The sequence below is a fragment of the Schistocerca serialis genome, chromosome 2 (assembly GCF_023864345.2).
Source record: "Schistocerca serialis cubense isolate TAMUIC-IGC-003099 chromosome 2, iqSchSeri2.2, whole genome shotgun sequence".
In the NCBI taxonomy this organism is placed as follows: Eukaryota; Metazoa; Arthropoda; class Insecta; order Orthoptera; family Acrididae; genus Schistocerca; species Schistocerca serialis.
The window spans coordinates 190136396-190155441 of NC_064639.1; the positions used below are offsets into that span (position 1 = coordinate 190136396).

Sequence of the window (19046 nt, forward strand, 5' to 3'; positions counted from 1 at the left end):
ATGTATTCAGGGTGATTTCACCATCTGGAGGAAGATATACGTTGCAGACAGTTATTTCCAGGGTCGTCCTTATCCTGACAGCCACAGCTTCAAGAGGAGTTTGAAGCGGCACAGGTTCACTGCATACTGAGTTCAGGACAGATGCAAACGCCACCAGACAATTATAATCGCTACGGTTCCTGTAAAATCCCTTATAGCCGCAGAGGACAGGGTTCTGCATTGCCAGAACCGGGTTTCATGGAGGGCAATGTAGAAAGCAGGTGTAAAGCTTAACAGTTGCCATAACTCAGCCAGGCGTTGGAAAAAAACCACATGGAGGATGACTTGATCGTGAGGCTGGGAAGACACGGCACATTTAATGAGGCAGTTTACGCCTCAGGGTCACTTGCCGCCACCAATTTATTTCCTGAGCAGTGTGTATCCATGGCGTCTGAGGGTCCTGCGAGATCTAGGTCCTCAGCAGACACCTCATCCTCAGAAGCAAAGCTCGTAGGTAGCGGTGGTGTGGGTGCCACCCCAAGTCCATTGGTCTTGGGGGTCTTCTTTTTGGATTTCTCTCACTGCTCCTTGGGTTTCTCTGGCTGGGAGGACTTGACTGATTCAGTCTCTGGGACTGAGGATGATCGTGAAGCCCTATGACCGAATGCTTTTGTACTCTTCAGCCTCTGGTGGGTGCCATCTTTCCCACTAGCAGAAACCTGGGAAGGGAGTGACCCAAGGGATCCCTTCCTAGTGAGAGGTGCCAAAGAAGACTTTACTTCTCCAGCTGAGAAGTGGGGACTGGTGTCCGTGATGGTTAGGGGGGCAGTGCTCCCGAGGTAGGTGGTGTGGGAGCAACAGGGAGGGAACTGCCCTCCACCATCAAAGGGGCAGGTGTAGTATTCCGGCTCCGAGAGCCGACCAGAATTCGCGGAACGGATGGGGATACAACTTTTCTCGTAGCGGTGGCATAACAGGTGCTCATAGCCACACGATGTAGACGCTCAAATTTCCTCTTAGCCTCAGTGTAGATTAGTCAGCCGAGGGTCTTGTAATCCATTATTTCCCTTTCGCACTGTAAAATCGCGCAGTCTGGTGAGCAAGGGGAATGATGCTCTCCACAGATGGGAGGTAAGGCACATGGAGTATTGGGATGTGATGGACATCCACAATCTCGACGTGTGACGCTGGAAGTACAGTGGGAAGACATATGGCCAAACTTTCAGCACTTAAAGCACCGCATTGGGGGAGGTATATATGGCTTGACGTCACAGTGGTAGACCATCACATTGACTTTCTTGGACAATGTGTCACCCCCAAAGGCCAAGATGAAGGCACTGGTGGCAATCTGATTATCCCTCAAATCCTGATGGATGTGCCAGACAAAATGAACCTCTTGGCACTAAAATTGGCACTCAGCTCATTGCCAGACTGCAAAAGAAGGTCCCTGTGGAATACAATACCCTGGACCATACTTAAGCTCTTACGGGGAGCAGTGGTATCAGAAACATCCCTCAACTTGCCACAAGCGAGTAATGCCCCCACCCTGGGGGGGTGGGGGGAGAATTCGGGAGTTGCCAAGAATCAAATGGACCAGACACTGGTTTGTGATCTACTTTATCTCCACCAGTGCTCCCCCTGCGCATCCAGGGGTTAGCATAGGCCTGAGGTATTCCTGCCTGGGGGAGTTCAGGAGTCTCCAAGAATCAAACACTAAAAAACAAACACACACACACACACACACACACACACACACACACACACACATATACATATACACACACACACAAAATTTGAGTGGCATTATGTATGGGCTCCTCAGGGGCCAAGTAATCAATGGACTACCTCTCCCAAGCCAGCAATCTGGGAAATAATTATCCAAGAAAATTTTTTTTTCAAAGTGGCACAGTGCACCACTTTGTTGGAAGATCACTTTACGGGGAAGTTGTGGCACAGCATGCAACTCATGTCTATGTAAGTTGCTGCATTAAATGTATTCTGTGTGAAGATGGCTGGGCCTATAATCCTCCACACATTCAGTTTCATAGCATCACATTCACGCTATGTGGTTTGTGGTTCAGTTCCCTATATGTGGCAACTGTGCATGCTTATCAAGCCAGAAGTGTGGAATGGAGCCTCAAAATTGAGGACTGCTACATTTTCATCCATTTTTGCCAGGCTTGATTCTGCAAATGCTTTCTGTCACAGCTTGTCCTCAGGATTTGATTTTATGATGAAGCTACAGTTTTTATGCTCACAGGCTCAACCTTTTGTGGATGACTATTGTCAAACAAATTAACTATAACTGCCCAATTGCTTGTCAGACTGACTTACGAGGACTACGCTGGAAGTACATAAGAAAAGAACTCTAGTCTCAAACTGTGGGCTTGGCGTTGTGGCTCAAAATCAAAAGCAAACTCCCAGTTTCCCAAAGCCACTTGTCCCATTTCTTGATTGTTATGTAAGAGGGAACATCGTCAGTCATAGTCCATACTCACACCGAAAACAATGTTGTAACAGTGTGAAGGACAGTAGCTCCATGAGAGAGAGCATACAGAAGATCATTTGCTGTGGAGACCTCATGGCCACTGACGTGTGTATCTCAACACAGCAGTTACATGCATACTCACATGGTAAGAACTGCAACAAGCTAACACAGGAAAAATTGAGTTACCATACTTTTAGAAGCAAACCACCAATAAATATCTCAATTATGTTTCAAGTTATTTCATTTTATATTATTATGTGTTTAACCTGGACACTTATGTAACCCCCCACCTGCATAGTTCAGAAGAGCTGGTGGTGCAGGGAAGGATCCAGATGGCTCAGGTTACAAAGCAGCCACTGCAATTTAGCATGTTTTGCTCATCTGTATGTTGCACCATTGGGCAGTCAACTTTGCTTTTGCCCACAGTCTGCTGTTGGCCATTCATGCTGGTCATTAGTTGGTTGCCATAACAAACTGTGCAGTGATTGTAGCAGGTTTGTATACAATGTGACTGCTTTCACAGATGGTGGCCCTGCCTGTAATAGGGTAGGATAAACCTGTGACTGGAATAAGGAGTACTGGATGGGTGGACTGGGCAGGTCTTCCACCTGATTCTTCCACAGAAATTAGATCACTATGGCAAGGGGTTGGGAGTGGGAGTGACATAGGAGTGGACTAAGATGTGTAGGTTGGGCAGGCAACACAATACCACTTTAGAAGTAGTGAGAAGGATCCTGGGTATAATGTCCCTCATTTTATTACACTGTGATAGAATGGTGAAGGATCTGGTTTAATTGTTTCAGTCCAAAGGATGACAAGGGGGGTGCTCCTTTTTAGTCAATTCAAAGTGGGAATGGGAGCACTAGGGTTGTTTGAGTACATGTCATGGGAAATTTATTTGGTGACTAGGTCTGAAGGATACAGCCTGTCCATTAAGAGCCTCTTGAGACATTTTGCATACTGGGAAAGGGGGTAATCACTGCAGGTACACCGTCCATAGGTGGCAAGGCTGAATGGGACTGATATTCTGGTGTAGAAGGGATAATAGCTGTTCTATCACTCCTCCTTAATCAAGTTTAGGTCCTTTGTAAAACTTCTGGTTGAACTGAACTCCAGCTTTAGCCAGCTTTCACCACCCATAACAGTTTTAGTATCAGTGCTCTCTATTGGCTATTGGAGCTCTGGGTTTATCTGACACTAGTTCACTTAGTGAGATTTAAGGACACTAAAGCTACAAAATCTTAAAAATTGGTATTAAATTTGAATCAAATGGCTATCCCACATAATCATGTATAGTTCTTGAAGAAGTCATTAAAACTCACTGACAATGACAAATATTATAAACTCCCAGTACACACAGATTAAATATTTTAACTATCCAGTTTTTGAAATCATTAGATGAAGTAGTCCAGCACAAACTCTTGCTTGCAGAGAAATTTATCAGTTTTATGTTCTGTGAGCAGCCTCTGTAACTCACTAAAATGGAGGCCACACACAGTACATAAAACTGACAGGCTTCTGTGTAACTACAATGGATTTGAAGACTGTCAAAAATTTGAATGTAACCAGTAATAAGACAAATGCAACAACACACTACAATAAAATTTTCCGAATAATTCAGTTCTTGCACATTTATCTCCATGTGACAAGTCAATCTTTCATAAATACTGTCTGAATGTATTTTAATCATTCTCTGAAGATACATAAAGCGTTAGAACATTGTTAACAAGAATCAAAACACAGGAACAACCACAAACCAGTCACTAAATCATTTTCTACATATGACCCTTGATTGTATAGGTCACATCAGGGTTTCATCACTCTTACAGATACTTACAAACAGCTCATAAGGTCACTATCACATATGGCATTATTAGACTGGAGATATGTAATGCATAAGTGTCTACAGTGGTTCTTGTGTTGCAATGTTTCCGGTAGTTATATTGTAAAGTACCCTGTACACTTGTGTACCTCAAACACACATCAGTAGCTGTCAGGCTGGCCATTCTGGTATGGATGAAACATTCCTCTGCCATTTCCAGTCATACTTTTGATCGATAAATAATTCAATACTGAGAGCTTACTAGAGCAGATCACTTGTGACCTCACAAAGTGCATTTCTGAACTTGGTTTAGTGTCTGGCTAAAATAGGAATTAAACAGGTGTTAGGTAGTTGTCATATCACAACTCACCCCCTGCTATATGACAAGGTGGATTTTCAATGTTTTGAAGTATGTTATACATTATTACTTTATTTTTCATCTTTTTTAATCAATTAGCTGCACACTTGAGTAAAATGTCAGCTGCTGAGATATTTTCCACTTGCCATTGACCAAGAATGGAAATAAATTTTAAGAGGAAGAGCACTCTTGTGAAATTGAAATCCAGAAACACATTATTTGTAACATAATAAATGAGGAGTGTTAAAATATGTGTTGCCCGTATTATTTTGACTACCACAAATCATTCAATGCTATTATATTTTGAAGCATACTGGGTGAAGCCAGCTAAGCAGCCTAAAATTAAGGAAGAAAGTAGACTGCTGACTGAACACATTTCATTCAAAAATGCATATTTATCCTAGCAATTTTTTAACTGTGCAAAGGATGTTTAACACCCAATAACATGATAAGCAACTGCCTATTGCCTACAACAATGTCCCTTCAGTGTATTAGACTTTATTACCAACATTTCTTCTGTATTCATTTCTTTTCAGAGCAAAATGATCTCATATGGATCTACAGCAGTGTGTTCCAACCCAAGTGCAGTCAAGTGCCCACAGACAAAGGTGGGCAAACAACTGATGTGCAGGCTATCAGAGAACTGGGCCATAGCCTCAGCAGTGCACACAACAGCAAGGCCAGGCAAATTACTTTCTCGTACAAAAGAAAAGGCATGAATATGGCATGGTCTTTTGAATTATCAGCATATGTAATCTAATCCACATTTAATCACTGACCATGTCAGATCCTTACTATAGAACAGTCTTCCTGCATATTAATTGTAATGACAACATTTGCTGATAATAAATGTTAGTATATTACGTGTTAGTTTGCTTTACCTGCAGATTATGTTTCACGACTGCACCAATTAACCCTTTCACTACTACACACGTTCTCTGCTTCCTATGCTTAGCGTGGCTTATTTGTGGCTATAATGCTAGTCAAATGCTGCTATCTGTGCTGAGAGATGGCATTCTTCCTCAAAAAAATTTTTTTTTAATCTAAGAAAATTATTTACTGAAAAAATTTATTTTTGCAAATCTTAAAGTACGATACCTTTGCTCGATAAAGAACTGAAATTTTTTCCCCTATTCATCAAAGTTACTGCACTGCATTACATTAAGTATAACATTGCATGAAATTTTGAGAAGAGTCTGCAATGGTAAAAGTGCATTGTGTAGACTGCACGTGGTTGATTTTAGCTTTTAAATTGTAGTATCTGAAATGTTGGTAAGATATCAATATTTTGTTTAAAATCGAGAGCAGAATGATATTTCATTCTCTAGGTACTGATTTTTATAACCTACTGACAGTTGCATGTGAAATATCCATTTCTGTTCCTGCAGATCAAGAATTTGTAGCATGCAAAGCAGCAAATACGTTGTATGATAAACACACTAAACCTATTTTATTCACCAAGATATAAGCAAACTTGTCGAGGGGGGGTGGGGGGGGGGGGGGGTGAGAGGTTGGAAGCTCAGGATGCAGACAGACAAGAGCACTGTAGGAAAGCTAAGCCGTGTTTGTATAAGTGTCCACAGCACCTGGGAAGCAACAGGGCAGTACATGTATACACGTCCACAGCAGCATAAGGATTAACCTACATGTTGGTAACAAAGTTTCACCGCACATTAAAATCGTATGCTCATAACTGACGGCATGAAATGTTCACATTCAGGAACAATATTTGAGATGAGTCAAGAGAAAACTGACTGTGCCTAAAAATAGCATCAAAAGAACACTTTAGTGCTAAGACACAAACAAATGACTTATGAAAGAACTTTTATAAAACATGATTAGTTATTTACACAGGAAACATCAAGTGAATAACCAAAGTTACAAGAAAGCCAATACCTTTCGGTGGCTGTGTTAGCTGGGAATCTGCAAAAAGTTCCTTTCGCTGAATTGGTAGTATTACAGTCTCTTTCAACTCTTGAATAACATCATCGAGTCCAGCGATGTCATCCCACGATACATTTATCTCTGTAGGATCAACTAGATGTGCAGCAATAACCATTTCATATTCTGTTAAGCTGAGTTTCTGGAAAAACCAAATCATAATGACAAAGTAACTTCCACACACAAAAAGTTTTATAAAATAAGATTAATCAACAAAGATAGTTTGTTTTGGTGTGGGGGAGAGGAAGATATGGAACTAGTATAAACCTGGGGAGAAACCGTCATGTATAAACTAATGCAAGTGAAAACTGTCAGTATCTGATACTTTTATAGGAAATTAGTCACCTACATCAGAACCAATGGCAATTGCAGATAATGACAATTTTTCTGCATACTATTGAGAGATTTGTTTTGTAGTGTATTCTGTTCACAACAATTTTGCTCCATAACAATTTTCATACTTTTACTGGTGCCTTAATTCCTCAGGTTTCAATAAAAGTAGTTTAAACTGCAACATTTAATCATGGAGTGGTTACACAGTCAGCAGCAGAAATTACTGAACAAACTTTCACCTACATACCACAGAGAACATTCTACTGAAATTTACAAATACCCTCTAAAAATATGTGAGTAACACCACACAGTACCATGTGATGACAACAGAGGATGCTGAATATTAACAAGAAATTTCTTTTCACTGCATTCTCACAGGTATTATAACAGTGTCAATGTTTAGTTTGAAATTAAAGGGGGTTTCCTGTAGTTAAAACAATATTTATAAAAAAGAATGTTAATTCTGAAAATTGCTGCAACCTGACTGAACCAAGTTATATCCATTATGCCTTTCTGCCTTAGAGTCTTAGGGTGGTCGGGAAAACCTTTAAAGTCTTAAGACAATACTGCTCAATGGATATTAATTTAGCCAGTCTATTTTCATACTTTTGTAGCAGTGAGGAATTAAGGAGCCTATTTCCTTACATAATTTTATTATTCGTGCAGTTAAAATGGCAAAATCCAAATGGATACACCTTAGACAGTAACAGAGAAGAACTTAAACTTGGAAAAGTGAGATCAGAGGAAAAAGCCCAAAGGAATGCAAATTCACTACGCCTTGGTTTCATCACATGCAATGCTTAAATTATATATTAATTCCATGAGCTACTCACAGTTCATTGTTAGCAGAAATGAAACCAGTGAGCCTCAAGAATTTTCACCTTTCAATCTCTCTGGACCACAAGACAATGAGATGTCTGAGATGTGACTAGACTTTCCCCAAGCATTTACAGATCAAATTCTTCTCAGGCCTACAGTCAAATCAAACTGCTGTCTGCACATGCGTTGAGGCAATACGCAAGCAGTCAAATGTTGCTGCTACCCCTTGTGCAAGAAAAACTGCAGCACCACTAGTGATGACAAAAACGATATACCGTTAAAAATTAATACTCACAGCCAGCTGATTCACATGCCCTTGTTCCTTCGTATCCGATGAATCATGATTCCAAGTTTTATTTAGCAGGTATCCATTATCATGGTTAATGATATTACCTTTTAGTCTGTATTGAAATTCTTTTAAAACACAATCCCAATAACACAAGGAGTTTGAAATCACTTGTTTCCACTGTATAGCATCTGACATCCCTCTGCAAGACAGTGCTCAACCAATGAAGATTTGTCAGGTTGTAATAATCACATATGACGATGTTCAACACACCTGACACTGACAGTACAAATGGTCTGGCCAATGTATGGTATATTTTATCACACATGGCATTTTGTAAATGCCAGGCTTCCTCAAAACCTACATCATCCTTAACAGAGCCAAGATGTGCTTTAGTCTTAGCAGACAGAAGGAATACACATCTGATATCATGTTTCTTCAAAACCCTACCAATCATGGCATATTTTCTGCATATGGAAGGAAAGCCACAGAACTAAAGTCTTCAGCTGGTTTATGTAGTGGTCCAAACTCAAATGTATGTTATTTCCATACCTACTTTTTGATTAATTAAAATCAACGACAAAACTCTGCCATCATGTACTGACATCCATCTAATCATGTACTGACATCCATCTATTTTTTTTTCAATGACAAATATTATGAACAGACTGAGGGTGGTGTTATAGCAAGTCCATTATCCCCCAGTCAATCTTTCCATGGAGGACTGAGCATATGGCCCTGAAAACATACTTTCGGAAGCCTACTTGTGATATGTTTCTTGCTTTGCCGCATGAAGTAGACTATTTGTACTGGTTATTGAACCATTTTAACTGTCTTCATCCTAATATCAAATTCATAATGGAGATTGAAAAGGAGGGGAAGTTACCCTTTTTGATGTCAATGTGAAAATGAAACAAACAGAAAAAATCATTTTTTTGTAGAGCTTTAAGCAGATAGCATTGAAACACTTCCATCTGCACCTGTGTTGTCTTTGACTTTCAGCTGCTACAGAGTGAAGATTCATTGCCACTGGGTACAAGCCCACCAAATGGAGGAAGACAGGAGGGAGGAACTACACAGATACAGTGACACATTGCAACCTTTAAACTGGTTTTAATTGCATGTCAATCCAACATCTATCTAGTCATTTTACCTCTCCTGCAGTGTTTGGGGCTACACTGAATCTGAACATTTTCCCTTCAGTTAAAGTAGAATAATCAAAATGGAAGGATCCTACTATAGGCAAAGAACAACTGTGTCATCAAATGATCCAGTAAAACCTGCTTTGAAATGCCATTCCTCCCTGCCAGTGTGCCACTCTATTAATTTTCTGAAGTATACTATTCGTGTGAGCTAACACTGATCTTAAAGTGGACTTAGGGTCAATCGAAAGCATATATTTACACCTTGCGGAACTATACTTTCCCAGAACTACAAAAGTAAAAATAACAAAAATAAGCTACTTGCATATTATTCAACGTAGACACAGAAACATCAATAAAAGTGATTACATTTTTTAACATACGCCATTTTCATCCCCAATTAGAAAGGAATTATGTAGAATGTAAACTATTACAGTCCAGCACAGGGAGGCCACCTCATTACTTTATTCTTCTACTTCCAAACATGAAATGTACATTCTAATAATTATATGATACAGACAACAATTTTTTGTTTTTTACAACACACAGTGCGGCTCATTGTAAGACCACAGCAAACGACTGTCCAGTACAACCTTATTGTTTTGTTTTACAGTGCAAAAACAACTAAGTTCATGCACCTCCACATCAGAACCTTAGAACACTAATACAAAAGGAGTTAACAGCAACTACATATTAAGCCCACTTGAAGGATATGGGAGCTAAGAACAAGGACTTCCTCTCTCAGAGAAGTCCACAAAATACACCAAAGAGACAACACAGGTCCTGAATTAAAGATTAAATGTCCTTCACTGTATTATTAAGACAGATAAAAAGTAGAACACAGTCGACACCCCACATGTCGTTCGCTAAAACGACCAAGAACTCGGAAAATATACATTAGAAAGCAAGTTTTTTAAAAAAGGGCATTCTGTCAGGCAAGTGAACCATCAAATGATGTTGACAAAGAGCACAAAGTGGTGGGGGATTACCACTTAAATGGTGATGGCTAAAACAAAAGCGCCCAATACGCAACCTAGACAAAGTGATCACACGGTGAGAGGGCCGAGAGGAGTTGACCAAGCCACTGGGAGAGGTTTAATTCCCCGGAGCTTGTACCTATGAAACGAAGACCAGCAGTGATCCCAAAGGAACATTACCTGCTGAGAGACAGCAACACAGATCATCTGAAGGAATAAAAGAACTAGCGGGCCGAGGTAGGAGGACAGCAGCCTTGGCGGCTCATTTCATTTAAAGTCACCCAAAATAAAGAAATCTCGTTGCTATCATGTTACAGATATTTGTGAAAATTTGGTGCAAGGAAGTACATAAATATATTTTAAAAATGCTGTGACTTACCAAACGAGAAAGCACTGGTAGATAGACAATAAAAAACACACAAATACAAATTCAAGCTTGAAACTCTTTGCCTTTACATGTCTGCTTTTTTGTGTGTGTGTGTGTGTGTGTGTGTGTGTGTGTGTGTGTGTGTGTGTGTCAAATTCAAGCTTGAAACTCTTTGCCTTTACATGTCTGCTTGTGTGTGTGTGTGTGTGTGTGTGTGTGTGTGTGTGTGTATCTACCAGCACTTTTGTTGGGGAAGTCACAGCATTTTTTAATATATTTTTCCCATGTGGAATGTTTCTTTTTATTATACTCAAAGTACATAAACAGAAAGAGATAAAATAATTTTTTTCAGGTTTTTAGATCAAAACTGTAGTCAGGGGGCATTTTGAAATGCCTAGCATTTTCTCCATCTGGCGTCAGTACAAAGGGTAGGTTGAAAGTTTTTAACTACTCTAACTCCCTGATTTACAAGTCAATTTTCATCAATTTGGTGTCATTAGAAAGATAAAAGGACCAACTATATCACTAAACTATAAAAATGCTGCAACTGTGCATTTAAATATGTGCAAATCTGTGCTTAGTCATTTTTCAATTTTTTTACAAACTTCATGAATTTTTTCGCCAAAATCACAAGTTTCACCATTTCAAATTTTGTCTCAAAGAATTCCTATTGTCATACATTTCAACATAACAAAAAATCAGAAGGATGTTCGTTCTGTTTAATCATTTAAAACAGAAAGAACATTAATAATATACAGATTTCATTTTGTGACTTACCTAGTGGTCACAAATGATCTGTTCTCATAAAACACATTCATAAAATTCTAAAAAGCATTCATTCTTTCAAACAAGTTATCAATGGACAGTATTATGTCTGATTCAAAAGTATATGAACGACCAATACTTGTGCTTGCCTAGGAGCAGGCAAAGTCATTAAAATGTTTTCATAAGGTATCCAGCGAACATCAGTGTTAAGTGGCCAAAAATAACTTGAGGAAGAGCCACTTGGACTCGTGCATCTGTGTTCTTCACTTATCTCTAATTTTTCGAAACCACCGCTGTTTATCGTAGATAGCTGCGACAAATGTTTCTTCTTTAATTGTGTTAGAGGCAGTGTTTCAAATTCCAAGAGTAACTTTAATGAATATAGTAGCTGATGAAACACGCTATCAGCAACTTTTCATTCAGTGGTTTGAAAAAATGATTCACTCTTGTCCCAGGAATGGTAGAACCAGTCTCAAATCATTTTTGTAACATGTCTGAACTTTCTTATCTCCTCTGTTGTAACAAAAGGTTTCTATTCCTGGAACACGAGTTTTGGCAAATGTAAACAGATCTTTTGGACTTAAAATGTGACTGTCATATGGATGCTGTAAACCTGCTCTTGTTGCTAAATGTTTAATAGTACCACCAGCTCTGTAGCTAAGGTAGAATATTCAAAATTTCTAGGTAGGTGTATGCACTGATGAGGGGTTGAACTGGAAAAAAAAAACCACTGAAGATCTGCTGAAACGTTTGAGTTCAGCTACTTATGCTATTAGGGTCATTGCAAATTTTGTCAATATACATCTCAGTAAATTAGCTTACCACACCTCTTTTCATTCTCTGCTTCTGTATGGAGTCATATTCTGGAATAACTCATCATTGAGTAAAAGAGTGTTCATTGCACTAAAGCGTGTAATCAGAATAATTTATGGAGCTCATCCAAGATCATCCTGCACGCAATTATTTAAAGAGATAGGGATCTTCACTGTAGCCTCACAATTATATATATTCACTTACGAAATTTGTTATTAACAATCCGAACGAATTTGCAAGTAATAGTGTACATGGCTACAACACTAGGAGAAAGGATCTTCACTACTCAAGGTTAAATCTAATTTTGGCTCAGAAGGGGGTAAATTATGCTGCCACAAAAGTCTTTGGTCACTTAATAGCATCAAAAGTCTGACAGATAGCCATATAGCATTTAAAAGGAAATTAAAATAATTTCTGAATGGCAACTCCTACTCATTAGATGAATTTTTGGATATGGTAAGTGGGAAATTAGCTCCCACAAAAAAATATTAAGTGTCATGTAATATTTTGTGTAATGTAGTATCTTGTATAGACACCTTTTATTAACGTGACACATTCCACATAATTACGAAGTGTTGTATTCATGATCTATGGAACAAGTACTAATCTAATCTACTCCATCACATGCATTTTAGCCATGACTAGTGGCAAAAATTTCATTCTGCAGTTACTCCATGATCTTGCTTGTGATGACAAATTTAAAAAGTTCTTAAAGTTTTTATATTGTACAGAACTGCCATCACTGAAGTACAAACATGATGGATGTGTGGTAATTGTTCCAACACGTAAGTGAGAACAGTTTTCTGGAAGACATAGAATGTGTTTGTATCATTCTCCAAACAGCCACTTATACAACACAATGACATTAGCTTAATGCAACCATCTGTTTTAAAGTACACCACAAAAGGAAGGGTGACTTTAATGTTCTGCCAGTGAAATCCTTGTGCAGCATCCTGCAGCAAACAGGTATAGTTCTCTGCAAAATCCACTATGACAACATGTATCAGGGAGGGTTTCTTTGCTTGATTTGAAGTAGTGACAGATTTGGATACATAATTGTGTGTTTTGAAGTTTTTGCATGAGATACTCAAAAAATTCATCAGTCATCTTCATTAATGTCTCCAGTGTAGGTCGATCAGTTTGCATACAACATTTTCACAATCTTGTAAGGAGTTCATATTCGTCAGGACACCAAGAACAGCAATGTAGCATGCACTCATTTTCCAGATTGCACCCAAGTTTCTGCAGAAGTTCAGTATATGGTTCTTTCACATGTGCAGCACGCATTAACAGTTTTACGTTTTGGTGATACATGCACACACATACGTTATGCATTCCACGACTTTACAGTAACACATTCTTTTGGCCTAAGTTCACAAAATTTAGCAAATCCAATTTTATCTTCAGGGTATTTTTCTCTGAAAGCTAAGTATACATCTTTCAGATTATGTAAAGTTAGTCTTTGTCTTATACACTCTTGCCATTTTCTGAAGGGACAGACAGTCATTAGCAGAAATGCGACATATCTTCACAGTAAAAATTCTTGATACGTTTTTACATATCCTTGCCTATTCTGTTTCCCACTTTATAACTCCCTTTTGACAAAATACCATCTTTTAGCAATACCCTTTATTTCCTTACCATGTATTCGGTAGAGTTAAAAACATTTGGGTTTTTTCTTTACTCCATGAAGCTGATGCTAAGGTAAGGTAAGGTAAGTATTTGTAGTTTTGCTTTAACAGAAGTTCTGCTGAATTTCTCTTTAAGTTTTAGCATTAAAATATTACAGTCTGTACATTCAGCACTGTCAGTTTCTTCAGACACAATTTTCACTGGAACATATAGCACTTCTGATGCTGTTTGCTGGAATTTTAAAGCTAAGCAATGAGACTTGGATCGAATGTATTCTGGACGCCTGTCTTGTGCTCTCTTGATAACCTTAAATGGTGAAATTTCAAGTAATTCACAACGTCCATTATGTTTTTGAAGAGCTGTAGAGGGATCTGGCGTATATTCTTTATCTTCAACTTCACATTTATCCATCCCTGGAAGGTTATCCCCCATATGAGAAAATGTCCTTGCAGCATGTTATGCACAGCTTGGTACCTGGGATAAGTCCAAGGGTTTTATATTTCCTTGCCATGGTTAAAGAAATATGTTTCAAAGATTTCTTAGCAGTCTTTTTAACATGCTTCTTAAAAGGGTCACAGCAAATTCTTTGTCTTCAAATGTTCTCAAATAGAGCTTTTTGTTAGAAGAACAAACAATATTTTCACAGGTGCTTCTTAGCTTCAATAATTAAATATCAGCTTTATTCAGGCTTGACATATCTATTAAATCAAACTCTTCACTGCTACCACTTTTCTTCTGACAACTGCTGACAAAACCTACAGAACATTTATTTTCCATTGCAATTTTTAATCAACTGTGTATGTTGCAGAAAAGAACTGGATGGTTTGAAACTTTCTTGTTCTCTAATTAGTCAAGAATGTACTATGAAGTATCTGTAAGGGGGAATGAGAAAGAGTTAATGATCACTTCATTAAGTGATCTCTAATATTCACATTATGGAACAATTTTGTATTACAGTTGGACCCCTCAATATGGAACCCCTTGATATGTAAAACCCCTCAACTTTATAGTGTGACTTATTTTATGACAGTCAATCAGATGCTACTATAGGAGCATAGTAAGATTCATAATACATAAAACCTCCAATTGTGGAATTGAATTATGTTTATTATAATTTGTTTTATTTATTTGATTTGAATTATTGTATGTAAGTAATAAATTTTACATAAAGAAAATATTTTTGTTTAAATTTTGTGAAAAATGCTAGCTTGACACTGGGTGACTTCACAACTTCAGAGCCAAATTTGAGGTCATATGTCTGCGTGGCTATGTCCTTCATGGAGTGAGGGGTAACAACAGAACTATAGGTGCCATATGGGAGAACACAGGTTTTGCGACTAGCCAGTAACTTGCGACCTACTGGGTAAGGCACTTTTTCCTTTACCCGACTAACAGCCCACTCATCTAGACACATGGGACAATCCCAAGAGGCGGCAGCATGGCCACCATTGCAGTTGATGTATCAGGAAGTAGGAGGCGGACATTTGCCCTTGTGTGCATCACTGCCACAGGTTACACATTTAGCTGGGTGTTGACAAGATGTTCCAGTGTGGTTGAGACAATGACACTGGTAGCAGCGCATCAGATTCGGAATGAGCGGCCAGACTGTGATGATTTCGAAGCCTGCTTTAATCTTTGACAGCAGCACCACACTATCAAAGGTGAGGAAAAAGGTGCGGGTGGGCACCACGGAGGAATTTACCTTTTCCATTACACAATGGACGGCAATAAAACCCTGATCAGAGAGGTAAGATACACTACTGGCCATTAAAATTGCTACACCACGAAGATGACGTGCTACGGACGCGAAATTTAACCAACAGGAAGAAGATGCTGTGATATGCAAATGATTAGCTTTTTACAGCATTCACACAAGGTTGGCGCCGGTGGTGACACCTACAACGTGCTGACATGAGGAAAGTTTCCAACCGATTTCTCATACACAAACAGCAGTTGACCGGCGTTGCCTGGTGAAACGTTGGTACGCATTTCTCTTCCTTACTGGAGGCATAACATCACATTTCAGACTTTTATCAAAGTCGGATTGTAGCCTATCGCGATTGTGTTTTTCGTGACATTGCTACTCGCGTTGGTCGAGATCCAATGACTGTTAGCAGAATATGGAGTCAGTGGGTTCAGGAGGGTAATACAGAATGCTGTGCTGGATCCCAACAGCCTCTTATCACTAGCAGTCGAGATGACGGGCATCTTATCCGCATGGCTGTAACTGATCATGCATCCACGTCTTGATCCCTGAGTCAACAGATGGGGACGTCTGCAAGACAACAACCATCTGCATGAACAGTTCCACCAAGTTTGCAGCAGCATGGACTATCAGCTCTGAGACCATGGCTGTGGTTACCCTTGACGCTGCATCACATACAGGAGCGCCTGCGATGGTGTAATCAACGACGAATCTGGGTGCATGAATGGCAAAACGTCACTTTTTTCGGATGAATCCAGGTTCTGTTTACAGGATCGTGATGGTCGCATCCATGTTTGGAGGCATTGCAGTGCACGCACATTGGAAGTGTGTATTCATCATCGCCATACTGCCGTATCACTCAGTGTGATGGTATGGGGTGCCACTGGTTACACGTCTCAGTCACCTCTTGTTTGCATTGACGTGGATGTTGCATTTCAGATTGCTACGACCCGTGGCTCTACCCTTCATTCGATCCCTGCGAAACCCTACATTTCAGCAGGATAATGCATGACTGAATGTTGCAGGTCCTGTACGGGCCATTCTGGATACAGTTGCACGAGCAACTGGCTCGTCACAATATGCCAGTTACTACTCTTGATGAACTGTGGTATTATGTTGAAGCTGCATGGTCAACAGTACCTGTACACGCCATCCAAGCTCTGTTTGACTCAATGCCCAGGCGTATCAAGGCCGTTATTACGGCCAGAGGTGGTTGTTCTGGATACTGATTTCTCAGGATCTATGCACCCAAATTGCGTGAAAATGTAATCACATGTCAGTTCTAGTATAATATATTTGTCCAATGAATACCCATTTATCATCTGCATTTCTTCTTGGTGTAGCAATTTTAATGCCCAGTAGCGTAGTATTTCAGCCTCGGTTAGACCGTCAAGCAGCCTGGTGTAAATTACATCACGGAAAGAACTCAAAGTTCTATGTGCCTCTACACAAACAGGGTAGCCATGGAGAAGTGAGACAGCAAGTAGTTGTGCTTGAGAATCAGAAGCCATCTCCAAAAGCAAAGTGCCATTCCGTAAACGAGAGCAGGATTTCACAGGGCAACACCTTTTTGAATAATAAATGGATTGACGTGATACCACAAGAAACCGCAGCGCAGTGGGAAGTGTCTTTGAATCAGTAGTCTTATTACATTTACATTTCGTCGGCGTCGATGGAGAGGATGATTGACACATCGCAAGGAAATCCCCCACGATTGCCAGCTTCTCAGGTCACATCTCCCGAACCACTGACAGAGGGACCAATCAGCAACGTCAGAAGATCACAGCTCAGGCAATCATCCCTCCCTGGACCTGGCCTGTACCAGGGGATATGTGCGAACCCTACCTGTCTACACAAGGGCTGGAAATTATGTAACCCAGCTACCTTTTATGCGTCAGATGCATGGGCCGGCCTTCACGAGCACATGAGCACACAAGGGAGGAAGAAGGAAAAAAAAGAGGATCCTCAAACACCGAAGTGGAGGGATGAGAGAAGGGAAACAAAGAAAGGAAAAGGGAGCCATAAAGAAAGTTAAGACTGTTCGCAGGTCAGTGACAGAACATTCCCAGTAATACCTCAGACATGTTCCCCAAGGGAGGGGAAAAAGAATAGCAAGAGGACAGACATACAGCACAGAAGGGAAAAAAGTGCTGCAAAGGCTGGGGCCATAGCCAAGCACGAACTCGCCAAGGAGTGGTGAGTCCCCTGGGGTGAACAAGAGGTCTGAATGGGAATAGGTGTCTGCGGAGTCTGAAAGAAAAGTAGGTGCTCCAGTGTTAAGGCAGATGAGGTTGAGCTGATTAAGGTCAGCCAAGAGGAAACCTTTCAGGCAGGCTATGGAAGAGTCCTGAAAGGTGATAGCATGCATTAAAGTCACCAAGCAGTAAAAAGGGGTGAGGGAGTTGACCACTGAGTTGGAGGAAGTCTGCCCCAGTGACACCAAATTTGCAAAGAGAAAAGTTGAAGCAAGGAAGGAAAATGTGAAATTAAACCATTCGCAGCTGGTGTTCAGTGGGATGGTTTGACTCTAAACGTCATCCAAGATGAGCAGCATGATATGGAAAGCCATCCTCATGGTAGGGGGTCAAAGCGGACCAGAAAGAAATGCGAGAGATCAAAGCGGTTGCGAGGATGCAATGTTTTTTCTGGGGGCAGAAAACAAGGGGCCACTACAATTCTTAGAACAGCTGTAATGCTGCCTTGTTGGATTGAATGCTGTGTACATTCCATTGGAGGCGAGTCATGATGGGCAAAGGGGAGGAGGGAAAAATATGAAAGATTGTCACCTCAGCAGTTGCTGATTGCCTGCCTTCAAAGACACACTGCTACAAGGCACAGAGACTGGAGGATCAGGTTTCATGATCTACAGAGGTGTGAGTTGTCCCACTGGGGGAAGCCTGCAGATTCCACAGCATAAAAACAGTTTCACTGTCAGAAATATAGTTTAAGTGCCTTGCTTCACAGCTGGAGGAGGAGGAGGAGGAGGGGATGCTACTGCAACACTGGGCGATTTGACAATTGCAGTGTTGAATTTGAGGACACAAGCCTTCGTGGTCATGTCCTTTGTGGAGCGTGGCATAGCAAAAACAGTACTGTAAGTGCCAGATGGTAAGAAGCAGGGCTTTCAACTAGCCAGTAACTTGAGTGGCAGGGTAAGGAACTTTTTCTTCCACCCTGATCTCTTGGATGGTTCGCTCATCAGGAAATGGGGGACATTCTCAGGATGAGGCTGCATGGTTGCCATTGCAAATGATACAGTGGAGAGGAGGAGGCGGGCAATTGCCCTCTTGAGCACCCCTACCAGATGTAACACACTTGGCTGTGTTTCGAAAGGACATTCGAGTGTGGTTATGAAGTTGACACTGGTAATAGCACATCAGGTATGGAATGTACGGGTGAACTGATGTGTTCATAGCCTGCTTTTATCTTTGACGGAAGCACTACTCTCAAACATGAGGAAAAAAGTGTGTGGGCACAAGTTGCATCAACTTTTTTCGTCACCCGATGGACTGCAGTAATGCCCTGATCAGGGACGTAAGTTTGGATTTCTCCCTCAGTCAGATCAAGCAGCCTACTGTAAATAACTCCACGAAGAATTCAGCATTTGATGGGCCTCGAC

General features: G+C 40.4%; 1 protein-coding gene across 1 annotated transcript in view; it reads right to left on the bottom strand.

The window, feature by feature from the left end:
• LOC126456918 (outer mitochondrial transmembrane helix translocase) overlaps positions 1-19046 on the bottom strand; it is a 93706-nt gene that overhangs the window by 56004 nt on the left and 18656 nt on the right. Inside the window, exon 3 of the mRNA XM_050092853.1 lies at positions 6544-6730. Within this exon, the coding sequence (XP_049948810.1) occupies positions 6544-6730 (187 nt within the window). The remainder of the gene's footprint in view (positions 1-6543; positions 6731-19046) is intronic.